This window comes from Thamnophis sirtalis, unplaced genomic scaffold (assembly GCF_051295495.1).
Source record: "Thamnophis sirtalis isolate CommonGarterSnake01/CBP01778 unplaced genomic scaffold, rThaSir2_p1.2 scaffold_3, whole genome shotgun sequence".
Taxonomy (NCBI): Eukaryota; Metazoa; Chordata; class Lepidosauria; order Squamata; family Natricidae; genus Thamnophis; species Thamnophis sirtalis.
This window is the reverse complement of record NW_028261383.1, coordinates 173,902,276-173,924,337: the sequence shown is the minus strand read 5'-3', so window position 1 is coordinate 173,924,337 and position 22,062 is coordinate 173,902,276. Positions and strand designations below refer to the sequence as shown.

The 22,062-nt window shown below is 44.8% G+C and overlaps 1 protein-coding gene across 1 annotated transcript in view; it reads right to left on the bottom strand.

The window, feature by feature from the left end:
* Positions 1-4,511: 4,511 nt before the first annotated feature.
* IL27RA (interleukin 27 receptor subunit alpha) overlaps positions 4,512-22,062 on the bottom strand; it is a 33,234-nt gene continuing 15,683 nt past the window's right edge. Inside the window, exons 8-15 of the mRNA XM_087710980.1 lie at positions 21,690-21,885; positions 20,174-20,374; positions 17,422-17,523; positions 16,393-16,557; positions 12,902-13,030; positions 10,400-10,487; positions 10,156-10,270; positions 4,512-6,256 (exon numbers count right to left, since the gene is read on the bottom strand). Of these exons, the coding sequence (XP_087567106.1) occupies positions 6,050-6,256; positions 10,156-10,270; positions 10,400-10,487; positions 12,902-13,030; positions 16,393-16,557; positions 17,422-17,523; positions 20,174-20,374; positions 21,690-21,885 (1,203 nt within the window). The 3' untranslated portion in view covers positions 4,512-6,049. The remainder of the gene's footprint in view (positions 6,257-10,155; positions 10,271-10,399; positions 10,488-12,901; positions 13,031-16,392; positions 16,558-17,421; positions 17,524-20,173; positions 20,375-21,689; positions 21,886-22,062) is intronic.

The window sequence follows — 22,062 nt, the reverse complement described above, 5'->3', positions numbered from 1 at the left end:
AAATTGATCAAGCCGAGCCTTCGTTCCGTGCCCGATGAGGCAGTGCGTTTGACAGCTTTGAGAAACAAGCCCACGACATTTTTCACCTGACTCTTTTCTCGTGGATGGTTCACAAGAGAGACGAAAGTGCCATTTGGTTTTACTAAATCATACTGAGAAGAGAGAGCCCAGAAATGTCTCTTCCCAGCTTGACCTACCTGGACGCATCCTTTAGCAAGGCTGCCAAACTCTGCCTTTCACCCAAATCCCAAAGCCACTTGCTTTCATGTGACAGCCGTCACTTTACCAATGCCATGGCTAAAGCACTAGGCAGCGACTGATTTTATGTCCCCTTCATGTACTGTATGCTCTTTGCCAGGCCTGCAGGAAGGCAGCATCGTTTTTACTTTTGATATTTACTTTTGATATGACATGTTTTCCATTGCAATTATGGTTCTTCGTATTTGGCATGTACTTGTGACACATGACCCAAAGTTACCTTATTGCTTCTGACAAGTAAAGTCATCATGGAAAGCAAGATTTACTTAACAACCTGATGACTTGTTTAAAAACCACAGTGATTCACTTAACTATAATGGCAATATATTAGTAAAACCGGGTGCAATTCAACAATGAAAGCTCCAGTCGAAAGTGTGGTCATAAATCAAAGATACCTGTACAGTATTTGCCTTTGTACTGTATTATAATAGTTATACTTTTTGTTCAACATTAGTAGGTAATATAAGATCAGTTTCATTCTTCCTTGAGTTTGTCACCCTTAGGTGACCCCCACAGGTTAATTTAATAGATTGTATTCAACTTTACCAGCATTTCAACTCATGATCTTTACAATATATACCATTGAAATAGAAGGCCATATAAATTCCACACTGCAGGAAGGACCTGAGGTTTCTAGTATGAGCCCCTGGGTAAAATAATACCTATAACCCTCTATCTAAGAGTGCAAACTAAGGAAGGAAGGAAGAAAGAAGGAAGGAAGGAAAGAAAGAAAGAAAGAAAGAATGAGGAAGGAAGGAAGGAAGGAAAAGAAAGAAAGAAAGAGGAAGGAAGGAAGGAAAGACGGAAGGAAGGAAGGAAAGAAAGAAAAAGAAAGGAAGGAAAGAAAGAAAGAGGAAGGAAAGACAGACGGAAGGAAGGAAGGAAGGAAGGAAAGAAAGAAAGAAAGAAAGAAAGAAAGAAAGAAAGAAAGAAAGAAAGAAAGAAAGAAAGAAAGAAAGAAAGAAAGAAAGAAAGAAAGAAAGCCAGCCATGGGAAATAAATATATGATTGTGCAGTGAGATTATTATATGCAGAGATGGAAAGATTTGCTGTTTTTACCCACGATGGAGGAATGGTTAGTGCAGCTGAATTGATAAATTGACTTATTAGAAAAAAAAAACCATCATCTACATTTATTGGTGCCTGGAAGCCTCTTATGGACTTTTGCATAAATGTGAAAAAATGATCATGATTCATGTCTTTGATGATTAGACAGGATAAATCATGAACAGGAGATTCATGATGAACCTTTAGAGAAAATGGTTTAAAAAAACCCATCTAGTTATGGCTGCTGCGAAGAATTTCGGGAGCCACTTCTTAAAATTTATTTCTTTTCTATTTTTCTTCAGGGCTCTTCATTTTTTTTTTGGTATGTTTTGCTTTTTCTTAGTTTCTTAGTTTTTACCTTCTTGTTTAAAAGTTTCAATGAAATTATATTTAAACAGTGTACCATTCATAACATCTAACTGCATTTCCCCACTTGCACCTGTGGGAAGTTATCACTCAGCCCTCTCCCACAAAAATGAAATAATCCTAGGAAATATTGAAAAGGCAGAATCTTTCTCTGGATGTGAAAAGAAAGAAACACGTTTTAAAAGACAGAATAGCTGCCTGTAGCTTCCTGCCCATCCACACTTTGTCAATAGGCCATTGAGAAGGCCAGGCTAGCCCACTTTACATAATAAAGACTGCAGCTCCAGGGGAATGGGATTAAAAGCATGATAATATTGGCCCCAACTCCCCACGTGGCATCTGAGAACTCAACCAAACCTGGATTCAAAATGCAGCCTAGAGAGCTGCCCCTGCATGGCCCCATGGGAGTCTGACAACCAATAAGAATACATTTCTTACACAGGAACAGGAAGCAGAGAGGTGGGACTGAACAGGTTATAAAAAGCCTAGCAAGCCCCTCCCTCAGCCCTTCTCTTCTTCTCCACCAACATTGAAACATGTGATCACCTTTTCTGTTCAGGGCTCAAGCCATGTGGCCCTGTCCAACAATAAACCATCTTTCCAAGCAGCCTCCATGTCTCCAGTGTCTTTTTCCCCACTTGGAGCCGAACCCAGAAGGACATTTCTTTCAACACAGAACACACCTAAATGTGGTCAACATCGGGTCAATAACCTTTTATTCTCTGCCAGTTATTGACTAACTGATTCAATTTTTAGGCTGACCAATGGCAGAACAACTCTGGGTGGCTCCACAAAATTAAAACAATATCATGTAAAAAAAGACACCACTTGTCTGAAGGAACAACATCTCCCTCCACTTAATGGGGGTCCACGCAAATATTGTCTTCATCTCATCTGACCGGAAGCAACTGGGTGGAGACGCCAGCGTGGAAGAAGAAGATTGGACCATGTGATGGATTGTGGGTGTGGGGACAAGATCATGAACTTTTAACTGGGTGGGATTCTGATGTCATTTCCAGAATTGCGATTAACACAGATGTGCCTAAGATGTCTGCTTTATTAAATTGGAACTTTAAGGATCGTTTTGCCTTGCACTCTGATTTAATTCTACATGATACTTGGAACGCTGACATGATGTTTGTGCGCCTCAAGACAGAACGCTGAGTCTATTTGTTCAACGATCCATTTGTTTCCTGGGCTATCTGTGGTACAGTCTGAGTTTCAAAAAATGGGATGACTGGTGACAATTATTTTGCTTTGGAAATAAGATCAGTTCAGCGCACTTGAATGGACATGTGGATATCCATCTACCAGCCATTATAGAGCCAAGGAGGACTCTCTCTGGTCTCTATTCCTGTAGAAGAATTGGAGACTAGTGTTTCCATGCTGCTTACTACCTGTAATTTACTGGTCTTGTTGAGGTACTTATCTGATCTAAACATGGCACGACAAAACCGCGGTCCACTAAAGCGTGCCCGATTAAAGCGCGTACCTGACGTCATCAGCAGCGCGACAAATACGACCGCGGAGAAAAAAGGGCGCTTTAAAAAGCGCTTTTAAAGCAAGCCGATTCACATAAAGGTAAGGGTTAGGGTTAGGTTTAGGGTTAGGGTTAGGGTTAGGTTTAGGGTTACGTTAAGGGTTAGGTTTAGGGTTAGGTTTAGGGTTAGGTTTAGGGTTAGGTTTAGGGTTAGGTTTGGGGGGGTTAGGTTTAGATTTATGCGTTAATTTTAACTTTACCGCTCATAGTGTGCTGTTTTCGTTGCGCTGTGATGACATCACGTACGCGCTTTCGTCGAGCGCGCTTTACACTACCGCGGTTTTGTGGTGGAACCGATCTAGCAAGCCTCTACATCCTTACGAAATCATAAAGAACAAACTATGCGTCTGCCAACTAAATGGTGGAGCCGTAACCCCCCCCTGCTCCACATAGACTCCAGGGTTAATGTGTAAGATCTTTCATAGCCCACAAGATTTCTTTGGAGAAGCATAGCTTTCCAGTATTCGATTTGCTGCTCTGGCCAGGAAAAGAAGATGGACATTAACATTGCAGTAATCAAAAAGTTGAGAAATGAACAACAGAAAAACACAAGACAACAATCTGTACAAAGGAAACAACTGTATGCACAAGATAACTTCTACATTGGGTTTCTTAAACCCAATGTACCCTTTTAGGAGCATATGCCGCTGCTTTATAAAAGCAACATTTATGAACTACAAAATACAAATATTACATGCAAATCTATTAGAATTTTTAAAATCTTACTTTATTTTTGGTCAATTCAACATGTACACCAGTGGTGGGTTTCAAAATTTTTTTGAACCTACTCTGTGGGTGTGGCCTCCTTTGTGGGAGTGGCTTGCTGGCCATGTCATCTGGTGGGAGTGGCTTGCTGGCTATGTGTTCTCTTCCCCCCCCTCTCTCTCCCTCCTTCCTTTTGTCTCTCTGTCCCTTTTTCCTTTTTTTCTTTAATCTCTCTCTCACTTTTTCTTTCTTTTTTCTTTTTTCTTTCTTCCTTCCTTCCTTCCTTTCTCTTTCTCTCTCTCTCTCTCTGTGTCTGTCTGTCTGTCTGTGTGTTTGTGTGGCAGTGGTGGGTTTCAAAAATTTTTGGAAGCTCTTCTGTAGGTGTGGCCTGCTTTCCGGGTCCACAGGTGGAACCTCTTCTAACCGGTTTGGTAGATTTGACGAACCGGTTCTACCGAATAGGTGCGAACTGGTAGGAACCCACCTCTGATGTACACCTTAGGGCACACCTGAAGTTTATTTTTATTTTCCCTGTAAGATGGGTTGCGCTGTGTGGTGGTCTCTCATGAGGAATAAGACACACAGTCAAGGCATCTCGGGATGAGAGCCCAGAGCAGACTCCGAGACCCTCTTTTTATTATTACACCCATTAGCATACAATGTTATCCCTTAGGCGGCCAGAGCTGCCTGTGGCCGTTACTTTTACGAGTCATTTATCCTGTTTTCCACATCCCATGCCGTTTCATTGTTTCGTGTGCTCTATGGCACATCCTGTGGGGGCAGTTCTCTGCAATTATTCCCACAGCGCTGAGAGAGAGAGAGAGTGATTGATCACTCAGCCTGAGGAGGACCAGAACTCATGGCATCCCAATGGTTAATCCAGCACCTATACTGAAACGGTTTATAACTTCTGGGTGATGGGAATCACCCTACCCTTTAACGTGACCCGACAAATGCGTGCCCGACAAATGCGCGCCGACAAAACCGCCGCGACAAAACGTCAAAGTCGAAAGCACGCCCACTAAAGCGCGCTGACAAAAGCGCACCCACAAAAGCGCGCTTAGGGTTTTTTAGGTTAGGGTTAGGTTTAGGGTAAGGGTTAGGGTTAGGGGTGTTGAGTTGAGTTGAGTTGCGTTTATTTATAGGCCGCCCTTTTCCCTGAGGGGACTCAGGGCGGCTAACAACTTATATGGGAGGGGAAGACATACAATAACATAAAAACACAGTATATAGTTGTTATGTATATATGTTAACATTGTTACCATTGTTTTCGTGTTGTTTTCGATGGCGCACTTTTGTCGGCGTGCATTTGTCGACGCACTTTAGTGGCCGCGCTTTTGATTTCGCCGTTTTGTCGGCGCGCATTTGTTGGGTGCGCATTTGTCGGTGAACCACCCTTTAAAAAGTAAAGTTTTACACGCCTTCTTGGTACAAAGTAAAAAAAAAAAAGGTTTCCTCAGTTCCAGCCTGGGGAATTTCACAGCTGCCGGCTATAGTCACAAAGGCCTTGTTTCTAGCACCTGGGGGGAGGGGGGGGAGTCTGCTTTGGGCTTCTTTGAAGAAAGGATCCACCATCCAACACAACTACCAACTCCATATTCTGGAGATGTGCTGAAGATCAGAAGTGATATCAGAAGACTCTCACCAGGAGACCCTTGAAGACCCTGGGGATTGGATCAGAGGTCACTGAAGTCTTTGTCTTAAATTCAATAGCAATAGCAATAGCAGTTAGACTTATATACCGCTTCATAGGGCTTTCAGCCCACTCTAAGCAGTTTACAGAGTCAGCATATCGCCCCCAACAATCTGGGTCCTCATTTCACCCACCTCGGAAGGATGGAAGGCTGAGTCAACCTTGAGCCGGTGAGATTAGAACCGCTGAACTGCAGATAACAGTCAGCTGAAGCGGCCTTCAGTCCTGCACCCTAACCACTGCGCCACCTCGGCTCTTCTCAAACATTGCCCTGTTTGTTTTAAGTAGATCAAAGGATGTGAAGAGACATTTCAGTCATTTGATCCAAAGGCGCACAGTACGACTTTCAAGAGCCCAAGGAATGGTCCTTCCAAGAGAAATCGCATCTGCAGCTGGATCAGAAGTAACAGCTGAGCATATTAAACAAACCCCCGAAAAGATCATGTCTCCCTTTCTCTTAGTCTGGAAAATGGAGAATTGTTTCTTTCTTGCTCAAACCAATTCCGGATTTCCTCTTGAGTAGGAAGGGATCGCTTTTCATAACCAGAAATCACCATGGCCGTTGATCTTGTTAGTAGTGGAGATGGCTCAGGGATTTCTTCTGATATCTCAGCAATGTCCATAACTTCTGGAAACTGGGTCGAACCCTGGGGGAAAAAAATGAGCAAAGTCATAGCAACTCAACTCAAGCTCAGCAAGTGTAAGGGAAAAGCAAAGCCCATTCAGGATGTCAAAATATATGTAGCCTGTAATCTTAAATATTTGACTCCCATTTTTCAGATTTCCAAGCTCCTTAACTTTACCAAACTTGGCATAGTTTTCAAAGATGCCAGCTTTGGAGTTCTCCATAAATGGCAGAAATACTGGATAAAGGGAACATTTTGCCACCATTTCTAACAATAGCAATAGCAGTTAGACTTATATACCGCTTCATAGGGCTTTCAGCCCTCTCTAAGCGGTTTACAGAATCAGCATATTGCCCCCAACAATCTGGGTGCTCATTTCACCCACCTCGGAAGGATGGAAGGCTGAGTCAACCTTTGAGCCGGTGAGATTAGAACCGCCGAACTGCAGATAGCAGCAGTCAGCTGAAGTGGCCTGCAGTACTGCACTCTAACCACTGAGCCACCTCGGCTCTTCATGTGCCCCATATTTCTGCTAGGATAACCAACCTCCCCCACCCACCCAACAAGCTATGGATCTATCCTTTTTCTTATCCATGGGAAAGGGGAATCTTTATCCTATTCTTTACGTGGCATGACAAAACCGCGGTCCACTAAAGCGCACCCAATTAAAGCGCGTACCTGACGTCATCAGCAGCGCGACAAATACGACCGCGGAGAAAAAAGGGCGCTTTAAAAAGCGCTTTTAAAGCAAGCCAATTCACGTAAAGGTAAGGGTTAGGTTTAGGTTTAGGGTTAGGTTAAGGGTTAGGGTTAGGTTTAGGGTTACGTTCAGCGTTAGGGTTAGGTTTAGGGTTAGGTTAAGGGTTAGCGTTAGGTTTAGCGTTAGGTTAAGGGTTAGGTTTAGGGTTAGGTTTAGGGTTAGGTTAAGGGTTAGGTTTAGGGTTAGGTTTGGGGGGGTTAGGGTAAGGTTTTCGCGTTAATTTTAACTTTACCACTCACAGCGTGATGTTTTCGTCGCGCTGTGATGACGTCAGGTACGCGCTTTCGTCGAGCGCGCTTTAGTCTACCGCGGTTTTGTGGTGGAACCATTCTTTGCACATCTTTCCTCAATTTGGTTCGCTTCAGATGTGCTGAACTACAATTTCCAACACTCTCAAATTTTGTCACGCTTGTGAATGATGGGAATTATAAATCTAATGCAAAATCTGAAGGTGCTGAGGTTAGAGATTGATGCTCTTGCATAATTTAGAAAAGTTTCCAGTTCTGAGAAAACATTTGCTGATTCACTTGGGAGCACATTTTCAAAGTGTAGTTATGAATCAACATTAAAGCTCAGAAATGTAGCAAATAAAGAGAGAAAAAGACAAGGAAACTAAATATCTTGAGCACAATGTACAGACATGATACTATGTTTTGACCAGCCATCCACAGTAATCCACACAGAAGATAAATGGGATACAATTTTAAAATGAACATAAAGTAATGCCTTGATCAAATGCACAAAGTATTGTATTTTTAGGTCTAAAGTGGGTGGAAATGTCTGTGCGTCTTCTAGAGCGAATATTGCTGAAGCCCCAGCCACCAGCCAGCCTCCACTCTTCAACCTCTGCCTCCCAGCCATTTGCCTCCTTGCAGCAAACAGCAAACAGCTTGATTTAGTACGAGCAGCTGATTGGCAGTTGGATCTGCCTCCCGGAATATCACCGATCAGCTGTTCCAGGCTGCGGATATCGCAGCCACCCATCACCTCCACCACCCATCATCGCCGCCACCCATCACCCCCTTCGTGTGCCCCAGTTTTGGCCTCTGCATGCCCTATTTTTGGTCTCCGTGCATCCCATTTTTAGCCTGTTCCAGGCGGCATGTCAATTGGTGGCCATCGGCCGTGGCGATCCCCGCCACCTGGAACGGGCTGAAAACAGGATGTGCAGAGGGCGAAAACAGGGCTTGTGGAGGCTGTGAACTGGATGCCCAGAGGCCGAAAATGGGGCGATGGAGGTGACAATGGACAGCTGCGATTCCCCATAGCCTGGAACAGCTGATCGGCGGCATTCTGGGAGGCCTATCCAACCGCCATTCAGCTGCTTGTGCTAAATCAGGCTGTGCTGAAGCTGTCCCGGCTGTTTGCTGTTTGCTGCAAGGATGCTGGGAGGAGAGGCAGATTTTTTTCTTGTTTACCTCCCCAAAAACTAGGTCTGTCTTATGGTCTGGAGCGTCTTATAATGCAAAAAATACGTAGTTAGCCTGGACTTTATGTCCATCCAATTACTACCGTATTTTTCAGAGTATAAGGCGCACCTTTTTTCCTCTAAAAAGAGGCTGAAAATCTGGGTGCATCTTATACACCGAATACAGCATTTTTTTGCCTCCTGAAGCCCCGCCCCATTCACAAAAATGGCTGTGCATAGCCTTGTGGAGGATTTTAGAGAGCCCCTGGGGGCTGGGGAGGGCAGAAATTAAGTGAAAAACTGGCCGTTTTTTGCTCATTTTTGACCCTCTCACCCCCCAGGAGCATTCTGCAAGCCCCCCCAAGGCTATTTATGCCTTTAAAAAAAACGGGTCTGCTTTCACAAAAAACGGGCCATTTTGGGGAAGTTTGCAGAGTGTACGAACTCCCCCCCCCCCTTTTCGGAAAGCTGTTTAGTTAGTGTGGTTAATGGCAATTACATTGGTCAAGTGCTGTGCCAGCAGAAACAAAGTTTTAGGTGCTACAGGTTGTCAGCGATTTCCTTCTCTAGCAGATGGATAAATACACCTGGAAACATCTACCTACCTACCTACTGTATTTCTCTCTCTCTCCTCCTCCTCTATATACCTATATACCTACCTACCTACTCTCTCTCTCTCTCCCATCTACTGAATTTCTATCTATTTTTCTCTCTCTATCCCTCTACCTACTAATCAACCTACTCTCTCTCTCTCTCTCCCTACCTATCTACTGTATTTCTCTCTCTCTATTTGTCTCTCTCTATCCCTCTACCTACCTACCTATCTACACACACTCTCTCTCTACCTACCTACTGCATTTTTTCTCTCTGTTTCTCTCTCTCTCTCCCTCTACCTACCTACCTACCTACCTACCTACTCTCTCCCCCTATCTATCTACTGTATTTTTCTCTATCTCTCTCTACTTCTCTCTCTCTCTCTCTCTACCTACCTTCCTATCTACACTCTTTCTCTCCCTACCTACTGTATCTACCTACTGAATTTCTCTCTCTCTCTCTACCTACCTACTGCATTTTTCTCTCTCTCTATTTCTCTCTCTATATATATATCCCTCTACCTACCTACCTATCTATACTCTCTCCCCCTATCTACTGCATTTCTCCCTCTCTCTCTCTCTCTCCCCCTACCTACCTATCTACACACATACTCTCTCTCCCTACCTACTGTATTTATTTCTCTCTCCATTTTTCTCTCTATCCCTCTACCTACCTATCTACACACACACTCTCTCCCTACCTACCTACTTACTGTATTTCTTCTCTCTCTCTCTCTTTCTCTCTCTCTCTCCCTTTATCTACCTACCTCCTAACTACTCTCTCTCTCTCCCTACCTACCTACTATATTTCTCTCTTTTTCTCTCCCTCTCTATCCCTCTACCTACCTACCTACCTACCTACCTACCTACCTACCTACGTTTTTTTTAAAAATTACTTCTTCAAAACCTGGGTGCGTCTTATACTCCGGTGCATCTTATACTCTGAAAAATACGGTATTTAAACAATCTGCATCTGCAACCTTTAGTTTAAGGTTTTCGCTTTAGTTCTTATTAGAACTAGTTCTTATTATTCTCTAGAAAGAGAAGCAGATGAATGTCCAAGACCTCAGCAGACAATACAGCACTTCCTCTTTTGTACCCCCTGCAAATGCACTTAACTCCTGCAGTTTTTTTAAAAAAAAATCCAGTTGTTTCTTACTATGGCTGGTGCAGCGCTCTCTTCATTTATCTCCACAGCAATCCCACTGTGTTTTGGATCTGGAATTTTCTCCCAACACCACTGAGGCAGGACCTTATGGCAGAGGCCCACTAGCCTACAAATCAGAGATGTCAAGAGGTCACTTTGCACAGGATTCAAATCAGCACTTAGGCAACCAGTAAAATAACTTAAGTTAGCCATCCATACAGATGGTATGCCTGCATCTCTGCCTTTCATGACTTACCTTTGGTATTTCAACAGCACCACAGAACCCATTACGAGCAGGATTACCGCAAGTAAGAAAACTATCACAATGATCTCCCAATGAAAAACTGCAAGAGATTTAAGGACAACATTGTTATTTACACTTGTATCAACTCTATTCCATCTTCCATCCATGCTTACCTGCCAAAATCCACAAGTTCCATGGTTCCAAGATAAAAACATCTACTTTAAAACATCCTCTGAAAAAATATAAACTACTACAAGAATAATATTAAAACATCTATTGCAAATAACTCTAATTTATCATTCACTCCCCATACTCAATCCCTGCTACCCCAATACCATAAGAGTATGAGTTACTTTTAGTTTTTTCCACAAGGAGAACCAAGCAAACTTGGCTCTAATGGGATAAAATGAAAGGAACACCCTTCAAAAAACGTGACTCCGTTCTTACAGGTGATGATGATCCATTAAAAGTACGGAGTCACACTTGTGAATGTTGGGAATTCTAATCTAATGCAAATCTGGAGCTGCGATGTTATGATCCATTCCAGAAGTATGTAGATACAGGTAAGAGCCGAGGTGGCACAATGGTTAGGGTGCAGTACTGCAGGCCACTTCAGCTGACTGCTATCTGCAGTTCGGCTGTTCAAATCTCACCGGCTCAAGGTTGACTCAGCCTTCCATCCTTCCGAGGTGGGTGAAATGAGGACCCGGATTGCTGGGGGCGATATGCTGACTCTGTAAACCGTTTAGAGAGGGCTGAAAGCCCTATGAAGCGGTATATAAGTCAAACTGCTGTTGCTAGTCCACATTTAACAACAATAATTGGGCCTCGAATCTCTGTCACAAAGTGATGCAGTCATAAAGCACGGTGCCATGTGACTGCATCGCTTAGCAACACAATCCCAGCAATCTCCATTGTCATCATTAAGCAAAGACCTTACATGACTGCAACATGGAAAGAATCCAGAATTATTTGCTTATGCTGCTCCAATCATCTAAACGAGGGAGTGGCATGATTAGGGAGGGAGCACTGGAGTGCAGCAGAAGTTGGGGAAGGTGTACTAATTCTAATTCTAATTGGGTTTGTTCGGGATATTCTATTTAATTTTAAAAAAAACTTTTGTATTATGTGTTTCTTTTAATGTTGTACACCGCCCTGAGTCCTTGGGAGAAGGGCGGCATATAAATCGAATAAACCTAAACCAGTGGTGGGTTTCAAAATTTTTTGGAACCTACTCTGTGGGTGTGGCCTCCTTTGTGGGAGTGGCTTGCCGACCATGTGACCTGGTGGGAGTGGCTTGCTAGCCATGTGTTTTCTTCCCCCCCTCCTTCCTTTTCTCTCTCTGTCCCTTTTTTCTTTTTTTCTTTCATCTCTCTCTTTTCCTTTTTTCTTTATTTATTTCTTCCTTTCTTTCTCTTTCTCTTTCTGTCTCTCTCTCTGTATCAGTCTGTCTGTCTCTCTCTCTGTGTGTGTGTGTGTGTGGCAGTGGTGGGTTTCAAAAATTTTTGGAGCCTCTTCTGAAAGTGTGGCCTGCTTTCCGGGTCCACTGGCGGAATCTCTTCTAACCGGTTCGGTAGATTTGACGAACCGGTTCTACCAAATAGGTGCGAACTGGTAGGAACCCACCTCTGACCTAAACCTACTAGAGAGCACAGAGTGGCTGGCATAGTGCAAGGACAAAAGGGGCTGGAGGAGGGTGGAGACTTGCCTCAGAGACTTACAAATTTTCCTGCCAGCTGCCCCAGTGACTTTCTGGGGAAGCTGCAGGAAAGGTTGCCTATAGTGAACATGTGATCATAGGATGCTGCAATTGATCATAAGTGTGAAGTGGTTGGCAAGTCCCCAAATTGCCGCCATGTGGCCACAGAGACGCTGGGACTGCTAAAACAACAAGGACCAATCATGGCATTTATTCAGTGCCCTCACAACTTTGAAGAGTCACTAAACAACTGGTTGTAGTTTGTAATTAATAGCCAGACGGTACTGTCACGGTATCAAAATCTTTAGCTCAGAAAATGATGGAGGGAAGACAGGATGTAGAAAGTGGGAGGAGAGAGGGGGAAGAAAGTGTCGGATAAGGTATAAATATGGTGTATGGAGAGCAGAAGAGCCAACAACTGGGTTTTTCTTTTTTTTCTCTCTTTGGTAATTGATGGTAAGATGAATTGATGTAAGTACTTAATAATGCAACATGATATTGACTATGTAATAGTATACATGTGATTATATGCTATGAAAATGGAAAATAAAAAAACTTATAAAACAAAATCTTTAGCGCAATTGTACGAAAGTGATTTCACAACTAGTTTTAGCCCGATCTTTCTTGCTCCTATAGTTATCTCCTGTTAATATACCAGTTTGGTTTAAGGAACGAAGCTTCTAGTAATTTCTATTTCTATTGATTAAATTTATAGGCCGCCCAATCCCGAAAGACTCCGGGTGGCTTACAGAAAATGAAATTTTAAGAGAAAGGTTAAAAAACAAACAGAAGAAAACAGATTAAATCCCTCCTACCTGATGTACTGAAGTGATGCTTGGCACTAGCCACACCTTCTCCAGCTGATGTAGAACCAGTCATCCAGACCTCATACGTTGTTCCTGGCTCCAGATCCGAAACAGTGTAATTTCTTTCCGTAGCATTAACTGTAATGTAAAACAAAAAAACAATATACGTATATATGTGTATCCTGGGCAGGTGGCAATCAGGACCCATCATCCATAGTTCACTGGTAGAGGATAACTTTCAGGGTTCCACCACAAAACCGTGTTCGACTAAAGCGCGCTCGACGAAACCGCGTAGCTGACGTCATCACAGCATGACGAAAAAAGCACGCTGTAAACGCTAAAGCTAAAATTAACCCCTAAACCTAAACCTAACCCCCCTAAACCTAATCCTAAACCTAACCCTAAACCTAACCCTTAACCTAATGCTAAACCTAACCCTAACCCTAACCCTTAACCTAACCCTAACCCTAACCCTAAACCTAACCCTTACCTTAACTTGAATCGGCTTGCTTTCAAAGCGCTATTTAAAGTGCCCTTTTTTCTCCGCGGTCGCTGTTGTCGCCCTGCTGATGACGTCAGCGACGCGGTTTAATCGGGCGCGCTTTAGTGGAGCGCGGTTTTGTCGTGCCACGAACTTTCAGAACCCTGTCTAGCGTAACTAGTAGTTTTGCGCCAGAGAAGAAAAGAATACCCTGCGTTTACACTTTACAGACAGAAAACGGGAATCCCTTATATCTTTCCCAAGGAGATGTCTTAGCTTTTGGAAAAGAATGCCTTACAAAGCACATTTAATATAAGGCATAAGGAGATCAAGATATCTGCATGCTTCACCTTCACAAATGTGTGTTGACTCTTATTGTGTTTTTTTATGTTGCCACACACTGAAATGTTCAAGTAGCCCTCAACATAGGATGGCAATTAGGTCTGGAATTCCCCATCGCTAAGCAATGCGGTCATAATGGCAACCACACTGGTTGGTAATGGCAGTCCCTGAAGACCTGGCTGCTATTGTTAACGGAAACCCATGGTGGTTAGGTGAGGCAACTGCCTGCAAGCTTCCCACAACCGTCATTGGGGAAGCCAGAGGGAAGTTGCAAGCCCTGGATGATTTACCAGCAGGCAGATAAGCTAGTTTTAACGTTAGGTTTTATATTTTTTAAATGCATCAGTTATAATATATTGTACGCTGCCCAGAAACCCTCTCCGAGGAAGACAAGCAGTTTAAAAACAAGAACTATAAATAAATATAAGTAGCTGCTGCTGGGTGGAGGAGAGTGCAAGGGTGTGGGTAAAGGGGCAAGAGAGATGTGGCAAGGCTCAGCGAGGGTGTGTAATGGTGTATGTGTGTGTGTGTGTGTGTGCAAGAAGGGAAGAGAAAGAGTTGGGATGTGAGGTAGTGTACAAGGGCAGGAGGAGGATACGGCAAGGGTGTGCAAGAGTGGCCCATTGAGGGACAGGGTGGGTGTGCCAAGGATGTGAAGGAGGCACAGTAAACGCCAGGGAGGATGTGCAAGGATGAACTCAGTGAAGCGGTTGAAGCGATGTGCCAGTGCCTGGAGGCTGTTAGGGTCTGGATGGGAACGAACAAGCTTGCACTCCATCCCGACAAGACTGAATGGCTATTGATGTTTCCTCCCAAAGATTGGCTAGTTATTCCATCTCTCAGTCTGGGGGGTGAAATTATATGCCCCTCAGAGAGGGTTCACAATTTGGGAGTCCTCCTGGACCCACAGCTGACTTTAGATCACCATTTGTTGGCTGTGACCAGGGGGGTCTTTGCCCAGGTTCGCTTGGTGCACCAATTGCGACCCTACCTGGATCAGGAGGCACTTCAGATAGTCACTCACGCCCTTGTGACCTCAAGACTGGATTACTGTAATGTGCTCTACATGGGGCTGCCCTTGAAAAGTGTTCGAAGACTTCAGCTAGTCCAGAATGCAGCCGCGCGAGCGATTGTGGGTGCACCTAGGTACACCCACGTTACACCTATCCTCTGCGAGCTGCACTGGCTACCCATTGGTCTCTGGACTCGCTTCAAGGTGCTAGTTATTACTTATAAAGCCCTGCATGGCATCGGACCTGGGTACCTGAGAGACAGCCTCCTGCCAATTACCTCCCAAAGACTGATTCGATCACACAGGCTCGGCCTTCTCCAGGTTTAATCTGCCAGCCAATGTCGGCTGGCGATCCCCCGGGGGAGAGCCTTCTCTGTTGCTGCTCCGGCCCTCTGGAACGAGCTCTCTGTGTAGATCCCGATCCTTACTACCCTCCCGGCCTTCCGTAAAGCTACCAAGTCCTGGCTGTTCCGGCAGGCTGGGGGCTGTTGAAGTATCCAGCCCCGCTTCATTTGTGACTGTTGTGTATTTTTAATATTGTTTGTATTGTCTTATTTATCCCCTCCCCCATTTCATTGTGAGCCGCCTGGAGTCCTTTGGGAGTAGGCAGCATACAAAACCAATAAACGAAACGAAACAAAACGAATCAAGGTGTAAGGGAGGCACAACAAGGGTTGAGGAGGGTATGCAGGAGTGGCTGGTATGGCACAAGCACAGAAGGGCTAGGAAAGTGTGAAGATGGGGGAGACTTAGCTCAGTAAATTGCAACATTCCCTGATGCTTCCCCATTGACTTTCTGGGGAAGCCATTAGGGAAGGTCACAAATAGTGATCCTGTGATTGCTGCATGTTGCAACTGCAACAGCAACCAAATATGATCTGTAGCCAAGTACCTGGATCGTAATCATGGGATCACAGATTGCTGGGGTAGGTAGTAGGAACTCCAAGGACCAGTCATAACCACCATTTGTTTGAAATGACTGCTGAAGAAATCACCATACTTGTATGTGTTGTATCAACTGGAAATCTGTTTGTAAATTTGGGGATCTAATGAAGGCATTTGGGTTTGATTTCCATATAAAAGGTGAGCAGCAGAATTAAAAAAAACACTATTTCTCATACCTTTGTATACTCTTCTCATATAGGGGCAGGGGTGGGTTTCAACCGGTTCGCGGCGGTCCCTGTGAACCAGTTGGTCGGCGAACCCGGAAGTAAGTAACTTCCGGGAACGGCGAAGGGCCCACCCGCCCACCCGCGGTCCTTACCCGGTTTTGACGAGTTCTGCGCTTCCACGCATGCGCAGGACGCATACAGCGCCTGCGCGATCCTCCAGGAGCAGCTGGAGCATCGCACAGACGCTAGTACGCATGCGTGCACCGCGCGCGTGCACGAGGACGCCGCCGGCCCCGTTCCAACCGAACCGGTTGGAACGGGGCGAGAAACCCACCCCTGTATAGGGGTTAAGTGGCAGATAACACCCAGTGTCAAACTAATGCCCTTGAGAAGTGATGGAATTATCACCATTTAACATGGGACTGAAGGGAATAATCCAATCATCCGGAGGAGACCGGAGGAGGAGAAAGCTGATGCAGAGGATTGTAATTAAGAGAGGTAATTTCAGGACTCCTCCTCAGTTATGTTTAGGTTGGCTTAGAATGTCACTCACTGGGTCCGTGAACCATACGGCTGTCTGAATGGCGACGTTGCAGGTAAAGTGTATAGTGTATGACATGCCCATTGCGTTCTGCCAAGGGAATCTCCTTCCAAGAGATGGAAGTGGCACTGGATGAAAGTCTTCGGTCTTGCAGTTCTTGGGGACCAGCTGATGGTACTGGAAAAAGGAAAGGAGGAAATGAAGACTGTGAACCGGTTTGGTATGCGAGCAAAGCTTACAGTTCCTCCCCCATGCTGTAACAAGGACACATTGCTGTTGTGGCTCAGCAGGAGCCGTGGGAGCTGACACCAGACTCCGGCAGCGAGGGGCCCTATGAGTCGGCCCTGGAGGATGTGGGGGACCCTGGACAGGGTTCCGATTCCTAGCAGGGCGCAGAGAGACTGGTTGGCCACCAGGTGGCGCCTGAGCCTTGAACCAGTGGGGAGGAGACACTTTTTCCTTTTTTTCTATCATCTCTCTCTCACTTTTTCTTTTTTTCTTTTTTCTTTCTTTCTTTCTTTCTTTCTTTCTTTCTTTCTTTCTTTCTTTCTTTCTTTCTTTCTTTCTTTTTCTTTCTCCTTCTCTGTGAGAGTCTGCCTGCCTGCCTGCCTGCCTGTCTGTGTCAGTGGTGGGTTTCAAAAAAAATTTGGAACCTCTTCTGTAGGTGTGGCCTGCTTTCTGGTGGAACCTCTTCTAACCGGTTCGGTAGATTTGATGAACCGGTTCTACCGAACTGGTGCGAACTGGTAGGAACCCCACCTCTGAGTTAGCTGTACTAAAATTAGTTAAAGATAGAAATATGGTGCTTCATACTTCAGCCTGGTTTTTTTTTGTTTTTTTTTAACAGTAGCAAAGATAATCAATTCCGGCTCAAAGAGCGATGCTAATCAACAGCCAGCCTCAGCAGGGCAGAGGTGTCTGTGGTAACGGAAGTTACAAGAATGCAGGAAGGAAAATTCATCTGAAATCTCTAAAGATCAAAGGGGAAATTCTGGCTCCGCTAGTAACCACTCTCCCCCCTTTGCACCCCCTGGGGATTACCTTCCTCTTTGAAATAGGCACGTACAGAGTCTGAGGCAGCTATCCCATCAGCATACAAACCATACACACACACAAGGTATGGTACCTTCGAACTGAAGTTGCCTAAAAGCAGAAGGAAAAAAAACAAGGTTTAGGAAACGAATGACTTGCCCCCCCCAGAGGTTTTGGGTGTTCCAACCCTGGAAGTTTTTAAGAAGAGACTGGATGACCGTTTGTCTGAAATGGTATGGGGTTTCCTGCCTGAGCAGGGGGCTGGGACCAGAAGACCTCCGAGGTCCCATCCAACTCTGTTATTCTGTTATTTATTGATTTGCTGAATGAACCTTAGTGAGTGGCAACTGCCGGCCAGTTTTTCTCTCGGTGAAAGACAGTGGTGGGTTTCAAAAATTGTTCGAACCTACTCTGTGGGTGTGGCCTCCTTTGTGGGAGTGGCTTGCCATCCATGTGACCGGATGGGAGTGGCTTGCCACGCATGTGACTGGATGGGAGTGGCTTGCTGCCCATGTGACCGGATATGAAGATGCCAACGACACTTCGAGGTGGCGCAGTGGTTAAATGCAGCACTGCAGGCTACTTCAGCTGACTGCAGTTCTGCAGTTCGGCTGTTCAAATCTCACCGGCTCAGGGTTGACTCAGCCTTCCATCCTTCCGAGGTGGGTAAAATGAGGACCCGGATTGTTGTTGGGGGCAATATGCTGATTCTGTAAACCGCTTAGAGAGGGCTGAAAGCCCTATGAAGCGGTATATAAGTCTAACTGCTATTGCTATTGCTACTTGTCAGAACCACCTTAAATTACCCCACACACAGCACTGGGATGCATAAGAATATGATGTCAACTTGTTTTTTAAAAGGCATCTTTGGTTTGCGTTAAAACAACTTCAACACACGCAATGTTCTGATTGCACCACAAACGCAGTAGTCATCCTTACCTTTCACAGAGGCCCTGAGTTTTATAAATATGAGCATGATAGTGTAGAATAATCATATCCAAGGACCAGCGGTGGGTTTCAAAAAAGTTTGGAACCTCTTCTGTAGGTGTGGCCTGTTTTCCGGGTCCACTGGTGGAACCTCTTCTAAACGGTTCGGTAGATTTGACGAACTGGTTGTACCGAATAGGTGCGAACTGGTAGGAACCCACCTCTGGTGCAAGATAACAGCTAAGGAGGCCTTCCTTTCAGTACTCAACCCAGCAGAAGACAGATATAAAACTGTCCGTGAAAACTAAAAGTTACTTGGGTCTCCTTTAACCTGCTTCTGAAGGAAATCAAAACAGAACACGGGACTCCAGGAAGTGGTGGAAAACTTTCAGCACCTCTTTTTCCAGAGGACACCCACTCCCTTTTTTCAACAGAGAAAATTCACTCCAGTGTCCCAGAAAGTCCCAATTCCCTTCTACTCCGTTTACTTAGCAGAAATGGAAGGACTAACTAGATAAAGTTCATGCATTCAAGGAGCATAATTTCATAGTTTTCATTATATAAGAAGCAATTTATATGCTTCTGTTGAAAGCCAAGTAGCCTGGAGAAGATAAGAGCTCTAATGCTATAGACCAGAGGTGGGTTCCTACCAGTTCGCACCTATTCGGTAGAACCGGTAAAATCTACTGAACCGGTTAGAAGAGGTTCCACCAGTGGACCTGGAAAGCAGGCCACACCTACAGAAGAGGTTCCAAAAGTTTTTTGAAACCCACCACTGACATAGAGAGACACGGAGGGGGGGAGAGGGAGGCAAAGAGCCACACATACACACACATACACACACACACACACACACACAGACTCACACAGAGAGAGAAAGAGAAAGAAAAAGAAAGGAAGAAGGAAAGAAATAAAAAAGAAAGAAAAAGTGAGAGAGAGATGAAAGAAAGAAAAAAAGAAAAAAGGGACAGAGAGACAAAAGGAAGGAAAGAGAGAGAGAGAGAGAGAGGGAGAGAGAGAAAGAAAACACATGGCCGGCAAGCCACTCCCACCAGGTCACATGGCTGGCAAGCCACTCCCACAAAGGAGGCCACACCCACAGAGTAGGTTCGAAAAAAATTTGAAACCCACCGCTGCTATAGACCAGGGGTGAAATGCTGCTGGTTCGGACCAGTTCGCCTGAACCGGTACCAAACATGCTACTGGTTCGCCTGAACCAGTAGTAAAATAAATGAAACCAGTTCAGGCGAACCGGTTTTTCCAACGATCAGCTGTGCCACGTGATTTATATTAGCTAGAAAGCAGGATTTCCTGCTTTCTACCTAATATAAATCGTGCGGCACAGCGGATTAACCCCCCCCCCCCTTGATGTTCGCTTACCTTACCTTTTTGATGCTCTGCACATTTGCTGGAGGTACAAATGCACGGAGGTGGCATGTGCGAGTTAAGTGAGCGTGCATGCAAACGCAGGCGCACTCACATTGCTACCGAACCGGTAGCAAAAGTAAGTGGATTTCACCCCTGCTACCCCTGGATTCCATCCCTTTCCTACCACCTCATATGCTTCTCCGTAGTTGCTGCTTCCAAGGAAGCTTCCTTTGGAAAAAATTAAGCTTTTTTGGGGGGTGGGGGATGAAAATAGCAGCTGCAGAGACAGATCATAATTTCAGTCATTGGTAGCGGAAGAGGCAGTCACAAACACACATACAGAGGGGAAAAAGAGCATGTATTACATTTCCTCCTATTTTCCAGAGTTCTTAGGCTACTGGGGAATTCCCAAAGCTGTTGTTTACTTAATAAATAACATTACTGCAGCTGAGATTGTCAAGCTCACCTCTCAATAGGACGCTGGTACTGCTTCCAAGTGTGCGAGTCCAGTTCAGAAACTCTCCCGCGCTATCACCAATCTCTTTTCTCCACTCAACCACGTATTCGTGAGGCTGAACCCATTGAGGATCCATGCTGGGCTTCCATGTCACGTTGAGACCAAAACCTTCTGACGCCACCACTGTCACCTCCTCAGGACCTGGGAGCTCTACAAAAAGGAAAGACAGTTCATCCTTATGCGGGAGATTGCCCAGAGCTCTGGCTATCATCCACACAGATAGCCATAAAATAATCCAGAGGTGGGTTCCTACTGGTTCACACCAGTTCGGTAGAACCGGTTCGTCAAATCTACCGAACCGGTTAGAAGAGGTTCCACCAGTGGACCCGGAAAGCAGGCCACACCTACAGAAGAGGTTCCAAAAATTTGTGAAACCCACCACTGGTCCTTGGAGATGATTATTCTACACTATCATGCTCATATTTATAAAACTCAGTGCCTCTGTGAAAGGTAAGGATGACTACTGCGTTTGTGGTGCAATCAGAACATTGCGTGTGTTGAAGTTGTTTTAACGCAAACCAAAGATGCCTTTTAAAAAACAAGTTTGCATCCTATTCTTATGCATGCCAGTGCTGTGTGGGAGGTAATTTAAGGTGGTTCTGACAAGTGTCGTCGGCATCTTCATATCCGGTCACATGGGCGGCAAGCCACTCCCATCCAGTCACATGGGCGGCAAGCCACTCCCATCCGGTCACATGGGCAGCAGGCCACTCCCACAAAGGAGGCCCCACCCACAGAGTAGGTTCGAACAATTTCTGAAACCCACCACTGAAATAATCCCATTAGTTGCAAACCTTGGATCTCAGCCAAACTCAGATAAACATGGATAAACCTTGTTAGTACTTGAATAAGAGTCTATTAGTTGAAAACCTTACGTCATGGCAAACTACTCAGTTGTCAAGAAAACTGCACAGAGATTTCCATGTCATCACCAAGCCTCAAGCTTGACTTGAAGGAACGTCACCATGTTGATAGGCCCTTCTCAAATTGTTGTCTGAGAAACTCAACTGAACTCTAAAAAAATGGTACTTGGTTTCACAAAGTTTGAACCCTTGATGACCTCATTAACACATCTGTGTGGTTTTCTCGGCAGCAATACGAAAGTCATTTCTGCGTAACATCTTGAGAATTTCCAGTCACTCCACACCCTCATATTTTCTTCTGATTTCTCATCCAAATATAACCAGGACTTCTTAGCACTTAAGTTACACTAGATGATGTTATGCAGCTGGGAATTTCATCTCTAAACTTAGAGGATCAAAATGGTTGACTGCCTGATACAAAATATATCGGGATCTTTTCTTAAGGTGGAGTACAGAAAGGGTAACAGGAGTGAAAAAAATTTGTGAGTGAAAGGAAAGGAAGCCACCAGCTATTTTTTTTCCCTTCAAGAATCAGTTGAAAAAGGCAGGAAGTGGGGCAAGAAAGAACTGTTTTATCCCCGTAGTGTAATATGGAGGCGTACCTGTTTTCTCCAAACTGAAATTGGCCCAAGGTGTCTTATCAACAGAGTTGCGGGCTGCTATTGAGACATACTGTGCAGCGATAGGGATCGAAGCCTGACAGCAATTGTAATTCATTCTGTGGGGTATTTTGCTGTGGTCCTGGAAGATAACTTCATAATCAAGAATCTTTCCTTGGGCTGCTTCTGGATCCAGTGCCTGTGAGAAAGTAAGCAGAGAAAGTAATGTACCCAAACATGAAGCCGACTTGCTGGAAGTGTAAAAAAGTACAAGGGACTTTCTATCACATATGGTGGACCTGCCCGGAAACACAAAAATATTGGACAAAAAATTTGGAAATGGGTGCAAGAAAATTACAGGAGATAACAGATAAAA